Source organism: Marmota flaviventris, chromosome 1 (assembly GCF_047511675.1).
Source record: "Marmota flaviventris isolate mMarFla1 chromosome 1, mMarFla1.hap1, whole genome shotgun sequence".
Taxonomy (NCBI): Eukaryota; Metazoa; Chordata; class Mammalia; order Rodentia; family Sciuridae; genus Marmota; species Marmota flaviventris.
Window position 1 is genome coordinate 209,234,620 of NC_092498.1, and position 24,668 is coordinate 209,259,287.

The 24,668-nt window shown below is 49.2% G+C and overlaps 1 protein-coding gene across 1 annotated transcript in view; it reads left to right on the top strand.

Moving 5' to 3' along the window:
* Positions 1 to 587: 587 nt before the first annotated feature.
* Positions 588 to 24,668, top strand: part of LOC139701826 (adhesion G protein-coupled receptor E2-like) — a 28,457-nt gene continuing 4,376 nt past the window's right edge. Inside the window, exons 1-17 of the mRNA XM_071601855.1 lie at positions 588 to 722; positions 2,312 to 2,365; positions 2,541 to 2,660; positions 8,933 to 9,064; positions 10,132 to 10,278; positions 10,409 to 10,455; positions 10,566 to 10,643; positions 11,042 to 11,219; positions 13,513 to 13,620; positions 13,952 to 14,175; positions 14,366 to 14,542; positions 17,638 to 17,835; positions 19,177 to 19,412; positions 21,750 to 21,816; positions 22,365 to 22,456; positions 23,428 to 23,596; positions 23,680 to 23,790. Of these exons, the coding sequence (XP_071457956.1) occupies positions 692 to 722; positions 2,312 to 2,365; positions 2,541 to 2,660; positions 8,933 to 9,064; positions 10,132 to 10,278; positions 10,409 to 10,455; positions 10,566 to 10,643; positions 11,042 to 11,219; positions 13,513 to 13,620; positions 13,952 to 14,175; positions 14,366 to 14,542; positions 17,638 to 17,835; positions 19,177 to 19,412; positions 21,750 to 21,816; positions 22,365 to 22,456; positions 23,428 to 23,596; positions 23,680 to 23,781 (2,160 nt within the window). The 5' untranslated portion in view covers positions 588 to 691 and the 3' untranslated portion in view covers positions 23,782 to 23,790. The remainder of the gene's footprint in view (positions 723 to 2,311; positions 2,366 to 2,540; positions 2,661 to 8,932; positions 9,065 to 10,131; positions 10,279 to 10,408; positions 10,456 to 10,565; positions 10,644 to 11,041; positions 11,220 to 13,512; positions 13,621 to 13,951; positions 14,176 to 14,365; positions 14,543 to 17,637; positions 17,836 to 19,176; positions 19,413 to 21,749; positions 21,817 to 22,364; positions 22,457 to 23,427; positions 23,597 to 23,679; positions 23,791 to 24,668) is intronic.

The following is a 24,668-nucleotide window of genomic DNA, read 5'->3' on the forward strand; positions in this document are numbered from 1 at the left end:
AAAGATAAATACAGAAAACAAAATACTATAATTTGTAACAAACAATAGTAGTGTGGGGACCAGGTGGCTCCGCGGGAACTGCCTTCTCAGACTTTCCAGGTGTGAGTGTAGGGAATGCCAAGTCTTGTCTCTGGTTGGGGACAAGGTACTTTTGGTGGAAAGGAAACAGTAAGACACAAACTTAAACAGACGCACCTTCTCCCTGCCCCGGAGGAGAGTCACGTGTTGAGCTGTTTGACTTCTCCTGTCCCCATCTACTGAAGCCCTGAGTTCTATATTTAATCATGAGCCTTGTTTTCATGTAAGTTACACAAGTAAGTCTAGTGATAGGTAATAAATAGATAAAGTCTACTCATTCTGAACCAAGGTCCTTATGGGGCAAGAAGACCAGGAGAATGATCCTTCATGCTTGAGATTCTAATGCACAGTGTCCCACCTTCCTGTCTCAGAAGATGGGAGTCACCCCCAGGAGATCTTCAGCATGACTATTACCCAAACTAAGTGAATATTTGGCAACAAACCTCTGAGTCCTGAGAAATTCACCAGGGAACTGATCATAGGAAGAAAGCATCCAGACCGTGATTTCCTCACTGTGGTCAATTTCGTCACGAGTCATATTTAAACAGGAAGCATTCTTAACTCCAACCAGAACCAAAAGTCCTCCATCACTGGGCTGGCTGGTCTCGGCACCATGAGGAGCGGATGTCTAAGACTGCTCCACGGTAAGTCAAATCATGACATGTGACAGGCAAGAAAGGGAGCCAAGAGCCACCAGCAAGTCCTTTGCTTCACTTCTGGCTGGTTTTCTCACTGTCCCTGTAAAGGAGAGCAGGGAGGGTATTTGTAAACGATGTCAGCTCTTTTTTTAATTATTAAGTTCTCAAAGGAAAAAGCTATTCCTAGAAAGTTACTCCCTAGCACAAACTTTAGCACCAGTGGGGATTAGTCATTTATTCCCTGATGCAGCAGGGCTCTCCAGATAAATGGGACCAATGGGGCACTACAGAGAGAGGGGAACTTGGTTATTTTAAGGACATGGCTCATACAAATGTGCAGGCTGAGAAGTCCAGACTCTGCCAGGTAGGTGCAGGATGGAGACCAGGGAGGAGTTGGCAGGATGGAGACCAGGGAGGAGGGGGCAGGATGGAGACCAGGGAGGAGGTGCAGGATGGAGACCAGGGAGGAGGTGGCAGGATGGAGACCAGGGAGGAGGTGGCAGGATGGAGACCAGGGAGGAGCTGATGTTCCATCTCAGGTCCAGAAGCAGTCTGGGCCAGAACTCCGTCCTCCTCAGGGGACCAGTCTTGGTCTCTTAGGGCCTCCATGGGTTAGATGAGCCCACACAGGAGAGGGGATCCTGCTTTACTTGTTGTCTTCACATTCAGTGGGGTCTCCTCTGATGAAGGCCTCACGGCACTGTTTAGAGGCTGACCAGCTGTCCAGGCAGCGCATTAGATAAATTGACCAAGAAGGAACCACCAATACCCCTAGACTTTATTTTAGGGATTGAGAACCAGACTCTCTTTGACTCCTCTCCTGTCTCTCTGTTGAACAGCAAGAGGCTCATGTACCTAAGACCTCATTGACTTGAGGAGGGTTCCCAGGATGTGCCCTGGGAGGGGGCAGCTGCTGAGAGGCAGGAACAGTAGGAGGAGGCCCCCCAGCCTGAGCCCAGCACCTGCCCACAGCACCTTCCTGTTGGGGGGTAATAGGGCACCACGGGGTCCCAGGACAGGCCGTGGGGCTGACAGTGGTGGTGGCAGATGTGGCTCTCAGGTGTTCCAGTCACAGCTGCAGGACAGGTGACTGGTGTGGTGTGTGTCCCTGAGGAAGGGGACAGGGCCAGAGCACCTGAGAGACCAGGCAGGGGACCTGAGAGAACAGCTGGCCCTGACCCTCCCTTCCTACCTAAAGCACCTTCCTAAAGGTCAGCGATGGTGGTAAACACCCTGACACACTGGGGTTTGTTCCCACGTGTCCCTAGGATGTCAGTGTCATCTTGTCCCCACTCCACAGGAAGGGAAACTGAGGCAGGCAGTGAGGCAGCCTGCCTGTGTTCCAGGGTCTGAACCAGAGCCACCAGGCTCCAGTCCCGCACCCACAGGCAAGGAGAGCCACGGCTGGAGCCCAGAGCTTGCCAGGGTCAGCCCCCTTCCCATCCCCCACACCCGCTGGGAGGCGCCACCTGGGCTCCCTCTGAGGAGTGGACCAGGTCCGAGCCCAGGAGGGTCCACAGCCCCTGCCCTCCAGTGCATCACCTCCAGCCTCCTCTGCCTGCTGGGCCTGCTGACCTTCCCTCTCTGTGTTTCAGGGCTGCTGTGTGTCCTGCTGAGTCTCTCCAGAGCTGGAGCCTGGGACTTTCAGCGTGAGTGTGTGGGGAGCAGCCTGTCCACAGCCAGAGCCTGGGAGGGGCCCTGCACCCACAGCCCAGGGAGGAGAGGCCTGGGCAGGGAGGCTCCGGGCATCTCCCCACCTCCTGTGACCCTCCTCTGGGGACCGCATTGCCCCTCCCAGCTTCTGACTAGTCTGTTCCCACACAGCCTGTGCCCCCGGGTGCCCTCTCTACTCGGAATGTGTCAACGCCACCGCCTGTCGCTGCAAGCCGGGGTTTGCCTCTACATCTACAGAGATCTTCACCAATCTCTTGGAGATCTGTGATGGTAAAGAGATTGTGGGAGGGTCAGGGCACATCAGAGACTGTGGGTGCCCAGTGCGAGTTGGGTCATGGGTAATGGTCAAGGGGTGAGCCTTTGACCTCAAGGCCGGCATCAAAGACAGAAAACAGAAAGGAAACAGAGAGACCAGGGAATTGAATGGCTTTTGGCAGAGAGAGAACTTGGGCCCCAGGATTTGGTCTCACCTGCTCTTAGGTCTGAAGAGGATGATACTGATCTTGTAGCCCAACCCCCAACTTGGCATTTTCCCCTGTGTCCAAATAGGGAGTGTCAGCCAGAGGACTGAGATGAACAGAGCAGACTGTGTGGTCTTCAGGAATGGCTTGCTCCAGGCAAAGTACAACCCCGTGGGGGCTGGACAGGGGCCCTTAGAGTGCAACAGCCCCTGTTCTGGCCCGTCCTGCTGTTGATCCACACAGCCCAGATGAGGGGTCCCAGCAGGGCATCCACAGGTGCAAAAACTGATCCAGGGAGACAAGAAGCCCTCCCTGCCTCATCCTGACCCCAGGAATCCTCTGAGCTCCAAGAATCTTTGGCCCCTTTCTGGGACACCCAGGGCCGTCTGCCATGAGCTGTCACTCACTCCTGTCTTGGGTTCTCTGAGGCTGCTGTGTTGGCCATTCACTTCGTGCCTCTGTCCTGTGGGTCCCTGTGGCACTCAAAGGGGACCTGCTTCCTGAGCATGTTCCCCTCACGTTTAGAGACCAGGAGAGATAAGATGCCAGGAAACACCCCCAGGGCCTCAGCTGGGAGCTGCTTCCAGAAGCTTCCTCATTTCCTGTCTGTGGCCATCTCTGATAAGGGGGAACTTCTTCCAGGGGTGGTGACAGCAAGACTCCCTGGAGACAAGCTGGGCACCTTGGAAAGGCTGTCAGTGTCCACCCACAGTTCTGAGTGCCACACTAGGAGCTGGGGGATTCCTGGGGACGATCGAGGGTGCATTTGTGCCACTGTGAGGAAAGGCAGGTGGTTGGGCCTGAGCATCTGGGTTTGTTTTATTTTTGGTTTTTGTTCATTTGTTTGTTTTGGTCCTGGGGATCAAACCCTGAGGTGTCTTAACACTGACCACATCCAAGCCCTCTTAATTTTTTTATTTTGAGAAGGGTCTCGCTAAATTTCTTTGGATCTCCCTGGTATTGAGGCTGGTCATGAACTGGCAATCCTCCTGCCTCAGCCTCCTGAGTCACTGGGATTACAGGCCTGTGCCACCGCACCTGCTTGAGCACCTCACTTTTGTTCTTCTTGTTGCTGCTCAGTGGCAGGTTTTTAAATTTTGATGAAATCTGCATCCATAAAACTTATCATTTTAACCATGTTCCAGTATACTAGATCTGTGGCACTGAGGACATTCCTGTTACACAACCATCTCAGTCATCCCTCTCCGGGAATATATTCCTGGGTTTTTTTTTTTTCTGTATTTATTTAATTGACAAATAAAAATGCTGTACATATTGATCAGGTACAGAAGGATGTTTTGAAACATGTGTGCACACTGGGATGGCTAAATGGAGTTGATTACCATATGCAATGCCTCAGGTGCTGATTTTTGTGGTAAGAACACTTCAAATCTAATCCCTTAGTGATTTTCAAGAATACAGACCATTACCCAGACCCAGTGGTGCACACCTGGGATCCAGCAGCTCAGGAGGCTGAGGCAGGAGGATCTTAAGTTCAAAACCAGCCTCAGCAACTTAGCAAGACCCTAAGCAATTTAGTGAGACCTTGCCTCAAAATAAAAAATAAAAAGGGCTGGGGATGCAGCTCAATAGTAGAGTACACTGGGTTCAATCCCTGGTACCAAAAATTAATAATTATGAACAATAAATCTCTTGAACTTAGCTCCTCCTACCTGAAGTTTTGTGCCTTGGATGCACACCTCTCCAACCCCCCTCCTGTTACCCTGACCCCTGGGAAACACCATGCTACCCGCTCCTTCCAGGAGTTTGACTGTTCAGGTCCCACATGGAGGTGATACCGAGTGGTATTTCTCCTTGTGTGTCTGGCTTATTTCACTTAACATGTCCCTAGGTTCACCTGTGTTGTTGCGATTGACAGAGTATCCTTCCTTTTTAAGACTTAATAACATCCCCCTGTGGGTGGGTGTTCTGCTTATTCACTCTCCTGTGGATGGATGGACACCTCGGTTGACTCCAGAGCGTGGCTGTTGTGAATAGTGCTGCAACATGAAGCATGCTCCTCTCTATTGGTAGATAAAGATCAGATCAATATTCTGATCTGGTTTCCTTTGTGTGCATACCCAGCAGAAGGATTTCTGGATCCCATGCAGTTCTACTTTTAATATCTGAGGACCGGCCCCACTGCCTTCCATCACAGCGGGGCTCACTTACATTCCCAGCCATGGTGTGCACAGCATCCTTTGCTCTGAATGCTGGCCACCCGTGTGCCCATCCATTTTCCCCAACAGCCACCAGCAGGTGTGAGGCTACATTTCATCACAGTCCATATCTATTCCCCTGAGGATTGGTGATGGCACAAGTTTTCTCCTGGGCCTCTGGGCCCTTCTCCTGTTGTCCTTTGAGAAGCGTCTGTTCAGGTCATTTGCCCATTTGCGGATGGGGCAAGCGGGTTTCTTACTGCTAAGTTGCTTGATCAAGCTCCTCATGATACTTTGCATATTGACACCTAATAAGATGCGTGCCTTGTGAGTGTGCCTCCCGTTCCCTGAGTTGTGCCTCACCCTGTCCACTGTTTCCTTTGCTTTTCAAAAACTGTTAGTTGGCTACGATCCCCTTGGTCCGTTTGTATTTTGCTGCCTGTGCCTTGGGTCCCGTCCAAACCATCACTGACAGGCCACCGTCACGCAGCTCTCCCCTGTGCTCTCCGCTAAGCAGCTGGGCAGCTCCAATCTGACCTTCACTATTTAATCTGAGGTGATTTTTGTGTGGTGTGAGGGGAGGGTCTGATGTCCTCCTGATTGGCATGTCCAGGTTCCCAGACCTTCTACTGAAGAGTCCTTCCCATTGTGTGCTCTTGGCACCTTCATCAAAAATCAGCTGTAAATATGTGGGTTTTTCTGGGCTGTCTGTTCTGCTCCGTGGCTGTGTGCGTCTGTCCCCATACAGAACCACACCTTGTTGTCACTACAGCTTCACAGTAGATTCTGAGGTCAAGTCATGGGATGTGCCCAGCTTTGCTCTGTTTCTGAGCACCTGGCTTTATCCTCAGGTGTTAATTTGAGTGTCAATCTGGGAAGCCCTGGGCCATGATCTCCCACTCCCCACTGCTTAGGTATCAAGGGTGGCCATCACTGCCACCTTCTCCCTGAGCGTAGACCACCTGTAGGACCCCAGTGGTGCAATGATTCCCACAGGGGAGGGTCAGGGAATGGCTGAGCCTCCCTCTGCCACTCCAGGATGGAGAGGACTTGTAGATCCCTTGCCAGGCCCCACCGTGGCACAGAATCTGAACCCACATGTCCTTGGGCTCTGCTCCAGAGAGCAGAGTGGTCCTGGGACGTACAGAGCAGCCCAGCCTCAGGAGGTCCACCTGGGGTCTTAGTTCTGTCCACGTCTCACAGCAGGGTCAGGCTGAGACCAGGGTCTCTTCCCTGAGAGAAAGCACAACTTTGGGAGGTGAGCCTCTGACCTGTCATGTTGCAGACATCACCAAATGAGGGCCATGAGAGTGCCCCATGGAAAATCTGCAGACGGCCAGGTCATACAGGGCACAATTGCTGCACGTGCACCCCAGGCTGTATGCTCATTTATGGAGCCAAGAATCCTTTATTAATGAGAGGAGAACATCTGCAAGGTAGGCCCCTCCCCCACCTCCCCATCATCAGGTTGAGGTTGCCAGACCCTTTCCTGTGACATCTAGATGGCAGAATCCTGGTTACAGGAGTGGTGCCCTGGTCTGAGACAGGCAGGTGTGCATGTACCTGTCACCCAGCACAGAAGCAGGTTAGCATGAACGTCAGGGGCCAGCTCTGAGACTGCCTGCCTAGGTCCAAAACCTGCCTGTGCCACCTGTTAGCTGCATGTTATTAGTCAAATCACTACCTCTCTTTGAACTTGGTCTACCCATCTGTATCATGAAGATGATCATAACAGTGCCTACCTCCTGTGTCTTCCAGGAGGATTATGAAAATTGCAGGTGCCTGTAAGACAGCCTGGCTAAACTGAGGATCAATGGGACTCTGCAAAGACAGGGTCCCCGTGGGTGCACATTGTGTCATATGCACATGCCTTGACCAAAGGGAAAAAGCTTTTTTATGAATTTTCAAAAAGCTCCTCCTCTCCAGGTGGACACAGCCACATCTGATGACTGCAAAGTGGGTTGGTTTTCAGACCCTGCTTACCATGGGCTTGGGCACCCTGATGCAGTGAGCAGCCTGGACAACTGCACCTAAGGGTCAGGATCCTCCTATGTACAAGCCCTCAGCCTCAGGTGGTGGCTATCGTTATTAGCACACCCTCTGTGCCCCACGCTGTGTTGCTGAGTTAGAAAGAAGCCAAGGCTTGTGGGGGAGAGGGGGCAGAGCTCATTCAGGTGGATGGGCAGAGGCGGGGTGAGCAGGGGTGATGTGGAAGACACCCCCATCCCCCACAGACCCCACTGGGAAAGAGCAGACTTCTGGCTTGGAAGACCCTGGAGGTGAAGCCGCAGCTCAGTGAGGGGCTCAGCTGGGCCCTACTCGTTCCCTCCTCACCCTTCAACACTGTGGTCTTCACTGCACCTGAAGATAGGACCACTGGCCTCACAGTCCATGGAGTCAGTGATGGGCAGACCTGGTACCCACTCCCTGGGCTCCTTGCCCCACCTTCTCCAGGCCTCTGAGGACTGTGCAAGACACCTGGCCGCCCATCCCTGTTCACTCTCCAAGACTCAGAACCCTTGCAGAGGGCCACTTCTAGACCTTCAGAACACCTCGCTGCCCATCTGGCATCTGTTTCTCATGAAGTACAAGGGAGAGAGATCAAGATATCCCAGGAGCCTGTGGCAACCTCGTTCCATGCCACTCTGTCCTCTTCCCACTGCTAGTGGCTGCCAGGATGAGCCCTGCCCCGTCCAGGGACCACAGGGGCTCAGCCACACCTGGAACCCTCTCGGGACCCCCAGCCATGATGGACCCAAGGACCCAGTCGGGAAATTCAGGAGGAAATTCAGAGTTGAGGTTAGGCCTCAGTCCCCATCCAGCAATCTGGCCTGGAGAGCACGCCTGCTGTGCTCCATGCTTTTCTCAACCAGCCCCTCCTTAGCCACGCCCCCACCAGCCACGCCCTTCTCCACCTCTCAGCCTCATTCATTGCTCTGCTCTGCTCTCCATCCTGACTTTCGTCCACTTGAGGTACTGGGGGATGGTGTGTCAGGACAGGGGTGGGCAGGGTGACATCGAGTCGAGTGGAGGAAGATGCTCCAGTCTGGAACACACAGTAAGAGAGGGTGACATGGAACCACTATCCAGCCCCAACCCTCTCCAGAGGAGGTTAACCCATATCCCAGGGGCCTGACCACTGGAGACAGAGACGATGCTGGGTCCCACGCAGCAGGCCACAGGTCTGTGTCCCGGTGGAGGTGAAGGACAGATGACAGAAATGCCTGCCACCACCACCACTACCCCGTCCCCAAGGCTCCACTCTCTGCTGCTGTCTTCATCCACATTTGGCCTCCATAGGACAAGGATGCTTCACGGGGTCAGGAAGACACCTGCACAGTCCCAGGGCTGCCTGGCTGGATGTCAACCCTGTTCTCTGGCATGATCCTCACTCCTGTCCCTGCCATTAAGTCTTGTACCAGCGGAGCTCTCAAAGCTAGTGGGATGAGAGAACCTGTCCTGCTAGGTCACTGAGACCCAGGGACAACTCAGCCATTGAGCAGCCACACTAGCAGAATCAGGCCAAAGGCCACCCTGGAAACTAAAACAGGCCCCACTCGGAATCTCAGCACTTCCCCTGCACTCGGGTACAAGGAGGACCCATCTGGCCTCAGCTCCAAATCCTCAAGCCAGGACACATGTGGCCATGACACCCTGGCCCAGCTGGGAGCTTCCCAGGGAGGCACAGGGCACTGGGAGGACAACAAAGGGTCTGGAGACCATGCTCCCCATGAAGAGCCTCCTTGTGGGTTAGAAAAGGAACCTGGGGACACAGTGGGTCCACCCCATGCCTCCATGCCAGGAACCTGGATGACTCCCAGCCTGGGCTGACAGAGCCAAACCCTCTGATCACAACACTCGCATCCAACCCAACAAACCACCTGAAGCTGCCCGCATCCTGCCCCTCTTCTTCCTCTTGCAGAAGTGGATGAATGTAAGCAGAACCCCAGAATCTGCAAGGGCCGCAGCACCTGCACCAACACTCAGGGCAGCTACACGTGCCAGTGTCTGCCTGGCTTTGAGCTGAACCCAGAGGACCCGAGGCTGTGCATAGGTAGAGGCCCCAGGAGGACCCCTGAGGGTGGACAGGATCCAGGGGTGCAGCAGAGGCAGGTCCTGCGCCCAAGGAGGGAGAAGACCTGAGGTTCCCACAGGTCAAGGGGCTCAGGCTCAGCGTAAGGGAGGCCACAGGGCCATCTGGGCCTCAGCCCCTTCCTGGTCTTCATCTGAGAGTAGAAGAGAGGCATTTTCAGTTCTGACAAGGAGCCTCCACCATGGCCAGAAAGATGGTGACCAGAGTCCTTGGTCAGGAATTTCCACCCCTGGCTCAGTTTCCCTCCTAGCTCCACCTTCTTTAAACTGGAGACCAGTTTGCTGTGCTCTTCATGCAAGAAGGCCACCATAGGTTGCTCTGAAGGTGAAGCTGAAGGTCACCAAGTGAGGCACATGTTGAGGTCCTTGGTTTGGGACAACAAAAAGATGGAGAAGTGGGTGCAGTGAATATGGGCATGGGAGCTAGTCAGGGGCAGCCCTCCGCTTTGTCCTATATGTGAAAGAATGTGCCTCTGGAAAAAAACCCTTTCACAAATCTGCCCATTGCCTCAACCAAGTGGGCGGCTACCAGCGCCGCTGCTGACCTGGCTGGAAGCCAGTCACCGGATCCCCCAACGGCCCCATCAGCACCGTGTGCAAAGGTGGGGCTTGGAGGCCATGCTCAGAGGCCCGAATTCCACCCGGGATCGCAGCCCTCCCAGGCAAATGGACCACATCCAGTGCTGCTGTGCCTGTGCCAGCTAATGCTCCAGGGGCTGGACGTGGACAGATGGGTCCTGGGAAAGGAGCTGGGGTCTGACGGGAGGCTCCCGGGGCCCCCGGCTGCAGCTAGTGAATAACTGGGTGACAAGTTTCCGCAGCCTCACAACTTGCACCTGCAAAGGGCAGGCCTGCAGACCTTGCACACCCCTTGACCTGGCGTCCACCTCACAAGGGTGTGGGTCTCCAGGTAGCAGCACCACAGCCCAGGAAGGGCACTAATGGCAGAAAAAGGGGGTGGAGTTCTGATGGCAGAGAGCACGGGTCCTGGCTGGGGTAGGGACCAATGCCTCTGTCTGTGTTCCCCAGATGTGGACGAGTGCAGCTCTGGGCAGCATCAGTGTCACCAGTCCGCCATCTGCACCAATACCCTTGGGTCATACCAGTGCCACTGCCGCCCAGGCTGGGAGCCAATTTCTGGGAGACACCATGGCTGGAACAGCATCATCTGCAAAGGTACCAGGCCTTCCCTGACCTCAGAACCTCCACCACCCCACACATGTACACACCCACGTGCACATGCTCATACACACCCATGCATGCACACGTGCACTCCTCGTAATGAACCACTGTCCTGTCCCCACAGTCAAGCCCCTCTTCACCTGGCCTCTGCCCCCTGGAGTCCACAGCCAGGTGAGCGCCCCAGCCAGGACAGGGAGGTGGGAATCCCTGGGGCAGCACCCTGTCCACCCCTTGGCCCTGAGCTTCCCACCCACTCGTGACCCCTCATCTCACCTCCCCAGAGTCTCTCTCACTTCACTGACAAAGTCAACAATCTGCACAAAGATGTCAAGCCAATTCAGGCCAAGGACACCATCCAGGTAAGGGCAGGATCCAGGGGAAGCAGGTGGAGACCTCCCACAGAGGGAGGTGGGCAGCTTTGGTCTGGGGGAGGGGACAGGCCCAAGCAAAGTGAGTCCTGGTCTGAGCTGGCCACTCTCCCAGGGCAGGTGGAAGAGGACACTGGGAGCCACACACACTGTTAGACACCCACGTGCACTGTCTGTCCTCTTGCTCTCATCCTGGTCTATGTCATCCTTGACTGTCACAAACCAGGGCTGACCTATGAAGAGGAAGGACCACCCAGGGAGTCCCAAACCATGCTCTCTCTATCCCCAACTGGACAATGTCTGGGGTCTGTTCTCTCGGGTTGAGTGATCAAGCTCCTCATGTGGACCTTCTGGCCAAGTCGACCTGCTCTGTGCCCCCATCCATCCAGGGGATTGTGCAGGAGGTGGATGAGCTGTTGGAGACCCCTGGGGACCTGGAGACCCTGCCCCCCTCACAGAAGCACTGCATGGCCACTCACCTGCTGACAGGCCTGGAGAGTGCCCTGACACACCTGAGCAGGGCTCTGCCTGAGGGGACAGCAACCTTTAATTATTCTGCAGGCACACGTAAGTCCCTGGGTCTGCACCAGCCCCTGTTCCTAGCCTCATCCTCTTCTGAACCCACTAGAGCTGAGTGACCACACTGTACCTCAGTGTGACTCACATAAATAATCACAACAGTGAAAAAGGCAGAAAACCAAAAACAGTACACATTTACAGTATAGTAAAAATTATCAGCAATAAAATGACAATAAGGAATTTTAGGGGGGCTGGGGTTTTAAGCTCAGTGGTAGAGCATTTGCCTAGAGGCACAGGGTTCGATCCTCAGCACCACATAGAAATAAATGAATAAAGCAAAGGTATTGTGTCCATCTACAACTAAAATAATAATAATAATAATAATAATAATAAGTATTTTACGTAGCAAAATAGAAACAGCTTCCGAAATCTAATATGGAGTAATATAAATTAATCTTGCTTGATATTTAGGTATTAATTGTCTTATTGTGGTAAAATTCACTTAACAAGTTTCACCAATTAAGAACACCATTTAAAATCCACCAGTTCTACATTTCATTGGAATCAAGAACATTCACAAACTGATGCAGCCATCACCTCCATTTCTAAGACAGTTTTCTCCAAAATCAAACGCAGTGCCTCCTCAGCTTTCATCCCTCATTCCTCCCCTCCCCCAACCCTGGCATCCACTCTCCTGCTTGCTGTCTTAATGGAGCTGCCTATTCTACCATTTAGTAAAAAGCAATCATACAAAGTGTGACCTGTCCCTCTAGCTTCTTTCTCCTAGAATAATCCTGTTTGAGCATGGCATAGCATCATTCCATCCCTATTCACGGCTGAATATGATTCCATTTTATGGGTGTTGAGTTGACCCATTCAGCCAATGATGAACCTCTTGGCCATTGTGACTCACTACTAAGAATATTGATGTGTAAGTGTTTGCTTGAATAATTGTTCTCAGTGCTTGGGTGTGTCTGTAAGGATTGGACTTGGTAGGTAACATGGTAATTCCATGTGTAGTTTTGGTGGAACCACCAGACTGTTTGCAGAGTGGCCACACTATTTCATAGTACCACCAGAGGGTTGCAAGAGTGGCCTCTCCATGGCTTCAGCTAAACATGTTACTTCCAATTCATTTGGTTTCATCACGCACCTTCTATTGTATGTGAGGCGATGTCTTGTTGCCGGTTTGAGTTGCATCTCCCTGTTGATGGGTGATGGTTAGCATCTTTTCATGTGCCTCTGGGCCATTTGTGTATCTTTTTGGAGAAATGTCTGTTCAGAGCCTTTGTGCATTTGTGATTGGGTTGGTCCTTTGGTTGTTGAGTTGTAAGAGCTTTTCATCTATTTTGACAGGAGACCATTATGTGCAACTTGAAAATGCTTTCTCCTTCCTATGGTTTATATTTTCACATCTGTAATAATCATTTCACTTTCATGTTAGATGTTTTGAATTTTGAGGAAGTCTACTTTATCTACTTTCTGCTTCATGGCTTCTACATTCAGTGTCATATCTAACAATCCATTGCCAAATCCCAGGTCAGAAAGATACCACTATATTTCCTCCTATGGGCTTCAGTTCTTAGATATAGGCCTTGTTCTATTTTGAGTTAATCTGTGTGTGGGGTGTGAGGTAGGGCTCCCACTTCCTTCTTTTTCCTAGGATATCCAGTAATCCCTCATCAATCATTGAAGAGACTGTTCTTATGCCCACTGAATAGTCTTGGTCCCCTGGCTGAAAACCAATTGACTGCAGAGGTGTAGGTTTATTTCTGGGCTCACCTTTCCCTCTGTCTTCATGCCACTACCATGCTGTTTAGGCTCCTCTCATTTGCATTCAGTTCTGAAATCAGGAAGTGTGAATTGGTTAAAATCTGATCTCATGTGTTCATTTAGGAGGTTTTTCAGTATTGATTCAATCTCTTTACCCATTATAGGTCTCTTCAAATTTTCCACTTCTTCTTGGGTCACTTTTGGTAGCTTCTGTCCCTCAGAATGTGTCCATTTCATCTCAGTTATCTAATATGTTGGTGCAAAATTGCTCCTACTGTTACAATTCTTCATAACATCAGATTTCATATACATGTATGTATGCACACACATGTATACACAACACATATATACACATACATATAAAACCTGAAATTACAAAGGATTGTATACATATCTGTATGTGTACACATATGTGTCTATAAACACACATATACATGTGTGGTTATAGTGAATTGGAAGTTACACATAGGTCCTTGATATATGTGATATACACTTGTACATATACAATATCCACATAAACAAATATATACATTCCTAATATAACTCTTCTTCTTCCTGTGACTCATAGAAGTGTCCCTGGAGGTGCAGAAGAAAGGAATTTGCAATGTCACCTTCAGTCTGAATCAGGCAAAGATGCAGCTGAACTGGAATAAAGCACAGGAATCTTGTTACAAAGGTAACATCTGAGATGGGGAGAAGGTGGAATGTCCACCTTTACAACAGTACCATACTGTTTGGAAGAGGCCTCAGGGTGGGAAAAGATGCCCAAAATACACAATTAAAGACTAAAGGGTGATGTGGGTGGGAAGAGGTCACTAGAAGAGCATCCAAAGGGGAGGCTCTGGGGAGTGATGAGGCCACATTCTGTTGTGTGCACGTGTGAATGTGGAGCAGCAAGTCCCACTATTATGTATCATTATAATACAACAATTCAAAAGGAGGAGAGGCCATCTAAGGAGGAGGCCCTGGAGGAGACCCTGAGACTCACCCGTGGCCTCGTCCTGCAGGCCCTTCTGTGGTGGGCTTGGTCTCCACCCCAGGGATGGCCAAGCTGCTGGCCGAGGCTCCCCTGGTCCTGGAGCCTGAGAAGCAGGTGGCTCCCCATGGGACACACAAGGACTTGCTGCCAAGAGTCTCTCCTATCCTGCTCTCTGATGTCATCTCAGCCTTTTTAAGCAGCAATGACACCCAGAACCTCAGCTCGCCAGTTACCTTTACCTTCTTCCATCCTGTGAGTGTGTGGGTGGGTGGACCATGGTGTGGGAGGAGCCCCAGGCCCAGGCACACCCTTGTTGTCCTCTTAACCTTGAGGTTCAGCAGGACTCCCCACAGGTGCACCCCACACAGGAAAGCCAGCCCTTCCTGGGTCAGCATCTCTGAGCACAGGAAGACCAACTCACACCTCTGTCCTGTTACTACAGCCAGTAACCCTTGCACCAAGGCACAAGGTATTCTGTGTCTTCTGGGACCACAGCCAGAATGGGAGTCACTGGACCACTGCAGGCTGCAGGACAGTGAGCACTGGAGGTGGCAGCACCACCTGCCACTGTACCCACCTCAGCAGCTTTGCTGTCCTCATGGCCCACTACCACATGCAGGTGAGAGGCTGCCTTCAGCATCTATTGCTGCAAAACACACTTATGCAGATGTTGCTGCTGAAGTAAAACAAATTTGTTCCCTCATGGTTTCTGTGGGTCAGCAACCCAGCACAGGGGGATGAGTTCCTTGTACAGGTTCTAAAAGACTGACAAGATCACATCAGCCAGGGCTACACTCTCTTCTGGGTCTTGCAGCCCTCCTCCAGCTCCCTGGTTGCAGGCAGAGTCCAGTTCCCTTCTCTTAGCAGCTGTCAGGGGGGACCACACTCGGTTCCTAAGACCCACCCACATTTCCTCTCCTATGACCCCTGGTTGGCCTTCTCACAAAACACCAGTGTTCCTTCTGAAAATCAGCATGAAAATGTCCCTTATGTAGAATTTCTCTCAAGTTTTGAAGCTGTTTTCCCAGGAAGAGTCCAGATCTTTAATGCAATCGCCTGATTACACCAATCCCAGGAGAATACACTCCCTAATCTAAACACCAACAGATCAAGACCCAAATTCCACTTGCAAAATCCCTCTACAGCAACACCTAGTTTATCAGAGAATTTAATAATTAGAAGAAGGTTTGTGTAACAGCAGGGGGTGGACATATGAAGACCAAGTTAGAATTCTACTTACCACCAGGGTCTGTAAGTCAATGGTAGTCAGGGTTTCAGGTTTACAATAAAGGAAGGTCTGGTGAAGGTGGAGGTCAGAGGGTGTCAGGGGAGTCAGAGAGGATGGGTGGACTGGGGGCTGTTTACCTCCTCCTCTAGCCAGGTGAGTGGACACTTCTGCTTCCCCAGTTTCAGACTCTCAGGTGAGCCCATATTGTGGGCGTTTACTGTGAGCACCCTGTGACCATGAGCATGACAAGGATCTCAGCCAAGTGCCTCCGCCCCAGGAGTCTACACATTCCAAGACCTCGCTGCCACCTCACCCAGTAGCACACTCTCATGCATCAACTGCTTCTTTATTCATGCAAGGGGAGATGTATTTTCACTTCAAATTTCAGACTGGATGAGAGAGGAAACATGGAGGGGTCTCCCACCCCCACCCTTAGGCATCGAGTTCCTCCAGCCTCAAACAACCAGGGCTCTCAGTGTCCCCTGCACTCTCCTAGGGCTGTCTCAGGCATATCCACAAAACCCCTGTGTTTATTCTTTTTTTAAAGATTATTTTTAAAGATGGACACAATATCTTTATTTATTTTTAATGTGGTGCTGAGGATTGAACCCTGTACCTCACAAGTGCCAGGCAAACGCTCTACTGCGGAGCTGTAACTCCAGCTCCATCTGAGTTTATTCTTTGGTTATCTTCAACCTTGTAACGTCGGCAGGCTTTATTCACTCATGTGGTTTACTTTTTTTTTTCTTTACATATTGGAGATTCTTCAATCCCTGTGTACAAATGGCTTCACCATTACTTCTAAGGACACATTGCATTCCATTGTGTGAATAGACTGTAAATAGTCTGTCAAATTCTTATCATTTGTTAACACAAGGAATATTGCAAAACTATCCACAAACTTCATTTATTTCCTATTTGAGTGTGCATGAAGAATGTCTATCTGTTCTAATTCATAACTACACATAAAGAGACACTGCCACATCTCAACACAGAGAGGCTGAACCTGGTAACAATCCCACCAGGATTACATGAAGGTGGGTGATGACTCACACCTCACTGCAGGGTTACTATCAACTTTGGGGGGCCTTTGTATATCTGAGAGGTCAATATATCTAGGGAAATATTTGTCTCCTTTTTAGCAAGAGTAAAATGGAACAACTTCATTAAGAATCATTTCTATTTCTGCCTCTGGAAACAATTTTTGCATGTCCTTGGTCCATCTTTCTATTGGTTTATTCTAATATATGTTGGTGATTTCCAGAAGCTTTTGATATATTATGGAAATTAGATTTTGTCTTTACATCAGAAGTTCTCAAAATTCAGCACATATTAATATCACTTAGAGGACCATTTATTTTTTACTGCTTTCTTAGAAAACAATTTCAAATTTTTAGATATTTTTATTTAAAGAACAAAAGTAGAAGAAATAGATCACACACTTGTGGTTAAAGGAAGAAAGTAAATGACGATGGTAACTTAGAATTTACATTTTCCCACCTATTTCTCCAAGTCCTCTTAAAACCATGAGGAAATGAAAAGAAAACCCACCACCCCATTACTCTTTACCCAGAGGCATCTATTTTGAAAGTTTTACCTCCTTTCATTTATCAGGTGTCATTCTTTCCCTCTTCTCCTCCTCTGCCCTGCCTCCTAATTGCCCAATTCTGTCTTTGCACCAGGGACTCAAATGCAGCATGCACAAATGTCACCTGCAGGGTTTGAACTTTCTTTTCAAACATTTTCTTGCGAAACCATTTCAAATTGACAGATATGTTGCAAAAACAAAATCCACACAAACAACATCTGTGTGCACTTGATCCAGATGCACCTGCTTTGGAATTTTACCTTCATTATTTACCATTTGAACATTTCCCCTCCCTCTTTCCTCTTCTCTACTCTTTCCCTCAATTACACTGAAATAGAATTGATGGTGGGCTTTTAAGTCCTTATGGCTTTAAGATGATTTTCAGAAAGAAGTGGGGGAAAGGTGAATTTTAAGCTACTGTTATTAATTTTAATTTTTAACCAAGTATCTAATTCTAACTTCACAGGGACTTGTGGCCAGTTGGGAACAGGCAGAGCTTGACGCCTGTGGTGTCTGGGATGGGAGGTTAATGCCTGGACACTGAGGTGCAGGTTCTGTCCTGTGGCCTCATGGTACAGGGACAGAGGGACCCTCAGCATGGGTTTCACACACACTCACTCACATATCAACATACGCCTTACTGTGCCCCACAGTCAGGAATCCCGAATCTCCTCCTTGAGTAAGGACTCTACACATCTGGGCCCTTCTAGCCGCTTACCTGCTCCATTCAGAAAACCTTACAGTCCAACCTTCTGAACCTGGAGCCCCTCTCCCTTCAGCTTCACACATGGACCCGGTCCCTCCATTCCTGAATCTGCTGCACTAAATGACAGATAGTAGAGGGGTTCCTACCCCAGAGCAGGGCACGTTGCTATGAAGGCTCCTCCCTCTGCCCCAGGATGACGACCCCGTGCTGAGCATCATCACCTGCGTGGGGCTGGGCGTGTCGCTGCTGTGCCTGGTCCTGGCGGCCCTCACCTTCCTCCTGTGCAGAGCCATCCAGAACACCAGCACCTCCCTGCACCTGCAGCTCTCGCTCTGCCTCCTGCTGGCCCACCTGCTCTTCCTCACGGCCATCGACAGAACCCAGCACAAGGTACCCAGGTGTCCCCGCCCTACTCGCCCAGGGGTGCTGAACTCAGGAGCCAGGCTGCCCGGGCTCCTAATCAAACAGCCTGGACCCCGGGGAAGTCCACAAAAGGTCGATGCCCATTTCACTTTGATGGATTCAATGAGAAAATGAACCCTCTTTACAACTCCATCACCTACATCTCGTGTTGCTTAGCAACAGGGCTTGCATCCTGGGGAAGTCCCTTCATTAGGGGACCGGGTAGGGTGAACCCTGACCCAAATACTAGATGGCATCCGTCAATCACCAGATGTGGCCTCCTGATTCAATCAGGAGACACAAAGGAGGCGACTGGGCTGGCGTCACGCGGCACCCGGTTTTACAGCAGACATTTTGACCAGGAGAAAAAGGAGGTTCTACTGAATTTTTAATTTGGTTAATCGAGTCCTTCATTTTCAGAATTTCTATTTGGTTCATTTTTAGATTCTGGCTTTAGTGAAATTTTCTTCCACTTCCTGTATCTTCTCCAAGTTCATTCCTTACATCTTCTTTTAGCTCATTGAACATTTTAACTAGGAGCTTTCTAAATTCTTCCCCAACATTTCCTCTGCCATTGTGCCTACAGAGTCAGTTGTTGGAGTGCTGTGGGCTGTGTGGTTTGCTCCCTTGCTCTTTCCTGCTGCTTGTAGGTCTACCCACATTCTGGGTTGATTATCTTCTCTGCTTTGATGCACAGGATTATTTAGAGAACTTCTTTCTTGTAAGAGTCCAAGGATGGGTGAATATCCAGCTACTGATACTGTCATTCAATGTGCGCCCTCAGCTGTTCCCAGGATCAGCACTATTTTGAGAAAAGATACTAAACCCTGTGAACTACAGTCACTTCTAAAATAATGTGAAAAGCATAGTGCAGTAAATGAATAAGCCGTCACATGATCATTGGTTGCCATTTGTAAGTAGTAGATCCTGCCCGTCCTTGTGTGGCCCTGCTGTTCAGTAACCAGCAGCGCAGTGGGTTTGTGCACAAGAGCATCGCCACTATTGCATGAGAAACGCCATAGTGCAGCGCTGGGGGGCTGTGACGTCACCACTACTGCATGAGGAACCCCGCAGGGCAGCGCTGGGAAGTTGTGAGGTCACCACTACTGCATGAGGAACTCCGCAGGGCAGCGCTGGGAGGTTGTGACATCACTGGGCACCAGGCCTTCTCCAGCTCTGCTGTGATCCATGGGAGCACACACGCAGCCCATGGCTGAAGCAACACAGTGCAGCGCCTGGTGCACAGCAGAATCCCCCTCCACAGGGCACTGGGGCCTCCCGGGCCACCGCCAGACCCTGACACTGCCCCGGGGTCTCTCTCCTCCCCAGGTGCTGTGCGTGGTCACCGCGGGCGCCCTGCACTACCTCTACCTGGCCTCCTTCACCTGGATGCTGCTGGAGGGGCTGTTCCTCTTCCTCACCGCACGGAACCTGACTGTGCTCAGTTCCTCCAGCAGAAACAGGCTCATGAGGAGGCTCATGTTCCCTGTGGGCTACGGAGTCCCGGCCACCATCGTGGCCGTGTCTGCAGCAGCCAGACCTCACCTGTATGGCACCCCTGCTCGGTAAATGCGGACCCCACTTGTCCTTCTCCTCTCGAGCATATCCATGGCCTTCACTTGAACCAAAGTAGCATTTTGAGTATTTCAGAGCTTAAGATGGACAGCGACACTAACTAGTAACCCCTAGGGCATCTTTCCTGTGAAAAATTATAGTAAGGATTAATTAATTAACGAAATCTCTCTCCTAGTAATAGCAAAGAAAAAAATCAAAAGAAATGCTTAGGACTTTTTTGTTTTCAATTTAACCTATATTTTATCCAAATCCTCTAGAATGCCCCAATTCCTCATTTGGGAAAGTAGAGTTTGCTTTAATAATCAAACTAATAGACAAAGATAACCACCAAACTTGTGAATGTGGTTACCTCGGTGACAGGAGGATATGCAATCAGAAAGAGAGAGTAGTCCTCATCTTCTCCTGTGAAAGGTCTTAATTGCTTAAGCTCACATGTCAGTCCTAGGGATTTCATTATAACAGTTTTAAACTTTAATGATGCATAAGAAAAATGACTTAATTACAAAACAAAAATAAAACAACATACTGTCATACTTAAGATTTACAGGGTGCTTATTTCATGCCAGGTGCTTCTGTAGCCACTTTTATATATGTTAACTGAAATAATCCTCACATCTCTATTTACAAGTAGATGCTGCCATTAGCCTGATTTTATCAGTGGGAAATAGAAGGACAATTTAGTTAAGTGCCCAAAGGAGGCAAAACTAGCAGATATCTGCACACTCAAGTTTATTGTAGCACTCTCCACAATAGCTGAGGCAGGGAATCAGCCCAAGTGCCCCTCAGAGATGGATGGAGAAATATATATATATATATATATATATATATATATATATATATATATATATATGTAATAGATACACACACACACACACACACACACATACATACACAATGCAATACTATTTAGGCTTAAAGAAGAACAATTTAACATTTGCAGCAACAGGGATAAAACTGGAGGTCAATATGTTAAGTTAAATGAGCCAGGCACAGAAACACAAGTACCACATCTTGTCTCACATTTGTGGAAGCTAAAAAATAAATCCACTTGAAAGCCAGACAGAGTGAATTCAAGAGATCCAGAAGGGTGCAGGGCACTGGCAAGGAAAGCAAAAAAGGGAGGTTGGGTTGAATCAGTGCACATCATGGGCCTGGGTGGAAATACCATGCTGGACTCCTCTAATAGACAATTAATATGTTCATGTGTGAATTTCATCTTTAAAATGCTGCATTATGAGTAAACCTTAAAAATAATCATGCTAAGTGAAAGAACATAGTCATTAAAGATCACATATTTCATGATTCCATTTATGTGAAATGCAAGATAAAGCAAATCGATAAGAGAAAATAGTTTCCTGATGGCTGGGGGCAAGGTAAGGGGTGGGAGCAGGAGGGAGGTGATGTGCACATGTTTCTTTCTGGAGCTGTGAGAATGTTCCACAGTTAGGTTGTGGTGATGACTACACAGCACCATTTTGTTCAAACAGAAACTGTGCAGTTCATTTTTCTACATTTTTTATTGGTGTATTATAGGTGTATATAACAATGGGATTTGTTGCTACATATTCGAGCATGCACACCACATGACAAAGTAACAGAAGTGTGCACGTTCAATAAGTGAATTTTATGCTACATGAACTCCATGTCTATAAATCTGAGAAAGAATTGTTGTCATTGGGTAAGTTTAGCAGCAGACAAAAAGCAACTCCATTGAATGGGGCAAGACAAGCCCTTAAAACGTTGTCAGGTTCACAAGACTCTCAAGCACTGTGACCATGTTCACAGTCCTCTCCCCTGCTCCAGAGCTGACTACCTCAGTAACACCCACCCATCTTCATGTCTCTGTTAACATGTGATTTCCTTGGGGAATTCTCCTTAACCATCTTAATTCCACATTCGCAGACCTTAATATGCCCTCCAGTGATTCATCCTCAGAACCTTCCATTTTTGTTTTATTGTTACAATGTGTCTACAGTGTGTATCCTCCTGGAGGTGAGACTTGGGAGATATACAACCGTGTTTACTTTCTTGGTATCTTCAGAGCCAGACAGAAAGCCTACCATCCAGACATCCAATAGTTGTTGAGGAAAGGGAGGAAGAGATCAAAATAACTGCCTGTGTCTTCAAGGATCAATGCACTTATTCTCTCTCTTTGTTAATTTTTCATTTGTTCTTTTTAGATATACATGGCAGTAGAGTGTACTGTGACATATCGCACATACAGGGAGTCTGGCTTCCCATCCTGTGGTTGTGCATGTGTGGAGTGACACTGGTCGTGGAGTCCTACATGAACACAGCAAAGTGATGTGGTTCTCTCTCTTGCTCAGGTGCTGGCTAAATTCAGAACAGGGGTTTGTGTGGGGCTTCCTTGGACCGGCCTGTGCCATCTCTTGTGTGAGTGATGTCATCAGAGTTCCTTGCTGTCCACATGAGGGTCACTAGAAGAGCAGGATTATAAGGATGGTGATAAGAACAGGACTATCCCTGGATTGTTATCGGTTGGGTTGGGTTTTCCAAGACTTCTGCATCTACAAATTCTAATGTTATTGTCAAATACTAAAAGCTCATGGGGTAGAATGGAGAGATAACAGATTTAAATTTGTATTCAATAAAACTTTGCTGTGGGGGATTTGGGTGTAGCTCAAGGGCAGAGAGCTTGCCTGACATGCACTAGGGTCTGCGTTCCCTCCACAGAACTGCAAAAGAGAAAAGAAGATATTCATAAACCACCTGCAGTTTTTTGGGGGGGTTCATTTTAGTTATACATTACAGTAAAATCCATTCTGATACAATTACACAAGCATGGAATATACCTTATCTAGTTAGGAGCCCATTCTCGTGAATGTACATGATGGTGGGATTCACTGTGATGTTGTCATATATGTACACAGGAAAATTATGTCACATTCATGCTGCTGTCTTTCCTTTGTGGTTTCATGAAGGTCAATTTGGTTTTCTTCCTGATGACCCTCTGGATTTTGAAGAGCAAGCTGTCCTCCATCAACAGAGAGGTGTCCACCCTGCAGAACACGAGGTGAGATGGAGCAGGGGACACAACCCCACAGAGGTGGATGATGCCCAAGAGCAAAGCCATGTGCCTGGGAAGCCCCTTGTGTCCCTTCTTGAGGGCTTCAGGGTGGCCCAGAAATAACAAATGCGGCTGCCCTTCTACAGCTGCCATCTCAGACTCAGGGCTCTGCTGCAGATGCCAAAAAAATGCCTCCATCTCTGCTCCCAGCTTGTAACTCCCTCAGCCTCAGTAGGAATTGGCGTTGGCTGATCAGCAATGCTTGGACTCTTTTTCAGCTCTTCTACAGCAAAAGTGCCAAGAGCATTGTTGTTCTCCTGACAGTCGCCACATCTCAGGCTGCATTTTCTTGCCCCACCCTCAGCTCAGAATCCTTCCCACCCTATAAGTAACTGTTCCTCCCTGTAGAAAAACGCTATTCCAGTTCAGTCCTCCAGGGGACGGGGTTGATCCTTCACTCAGCATCTTGTGTACAATTCTTGCTCTTTCTTCTGGGTTCCTCTGATTAACCTTTCAAATTTTTGCATATGGCTATTTAGTTGTATTACCACTTGAACAGAGCATACGATTAATGAAAACAGAAATTCTGTCTTCTGTTTGTTTTCTAAGATAGGGCCTCACTATGTTTCTGAGGCTCTTGTCTCAGCCTCCTGAGGAGCTGGGACTACAGGTGTGCACCCCTGCCCCCAGCCTCTCTTTGTGATTTATGTCCAAGCCCTAGCACAGGGCATCCTCAGTAACACTGGTTAATGAAATTTGGGATCTTCATGGAAAATTAGTTTTGGGAACTAACCTTATGAAGTATCGCTCTACTGGACCCCAAATGGCATTTCTACTGTGAGGTATCATTGAGAGTAAGATCAGAGTTTTGTCCAAGAAATCGCTTACAGGGGAGAGTAGGTGCATCCATGGGTGGAGGGGGAATACCCTGATTTTGTTTTGGGTGCATTATAAGCCTCCATTCTCCCCCAACCTAGGATGCTGACATTTAAAGCAATGGCTCATCTCTTCATCTTGGGCTGCACCTGGTGTCTGGGTGTCCTGCAGGTGGGCCCCATGGCCCCCATCATGGCCTACCTCTTCACCATCGTCAACAGCCTGCAGGGCGTCTTCATCTTCCTGGTGTACTGCCTCCTCAGCCAACAGGTACCCCTGCCCAGCTCCCACCCATGCCTCCCCACCCGCACCCCTCTCTGTGAGCCGACCCAGAGCATGGGTTGCCTCTGCAGGTCCGGGAGCAGTACAGGACATGGCTCAAGAGGATCAGGAAACGGACAGCTGAACCCGAGTCCTACACTCTGTCTAGCAAGGCTGTGTCCGATGCCTCCTGACCCAGCACGGTAAGGTCACTCCCTGCTCCCGGAGCTCACGTTCCCTGGTTTTGGCAGGATTTCTCTCCTCCTGTCCACAGACCATGCTTCCCCTGTCTCCTGGACTCCACCATCATGCCTCCCTGTGCACTGACCTTTCATGATTCTCTCTCCCTCTCTCCCACCCACCTCCTTCCCGCTTATTATCATTTGTCCCCACCCTTATCTGAGTCTCCTAAAGACCCTGGTGATGACCTTAGGCTCACCTGTATAATCCAGGATGATTTTCTCATCTCAAGATGTTTAACATGCATGATCCCACTGATATGTGAAATGCAAACATTGATCTCACAGAAACAAAGTGTAGAACAGTGGTTCCCAGAGGCTGGGAGGAGGGGGTGGGAAAAGCTTGATCAGTGGGTACTAAGTTACAGTCAGGAGAAAGAAGCTCTGTGGTGTGTCACACAATAGGGCCACTAGACCACAAAGTGCACTGTGCCTTTCCAACAGCTCTGAGGGGTTAGGGGCCACTCAGTGGGAGGGCTCTTGCCTGGTACGTGCAAGGCCCCGGGCTCCATCCTAGCACCAAGTCTCTTTAAATTATAAAGAAAGGATTTTGAGAGTTTATACCACAAATAACTAATGCATGTTGGAGGAGATAGTTATGATTAATCTGATGTAAACCCTCACACTCTAGACAGGCAGGGAAACATCACATTATATCATTAGTCTGTGCCATCTAAGTAGATATAATGTAAAATTAGATTTTTTTTTTTTTGGTCTTTTTTTTTTTCTTTTTTTTTTTTTATTAGTTGTTCAAAACATTACACAGCTCATGACATATCATCTTCCATACATTTGATTCAAGTGGGTTATGAACTCCCATTTTTTACCCCAAATACAAGTTG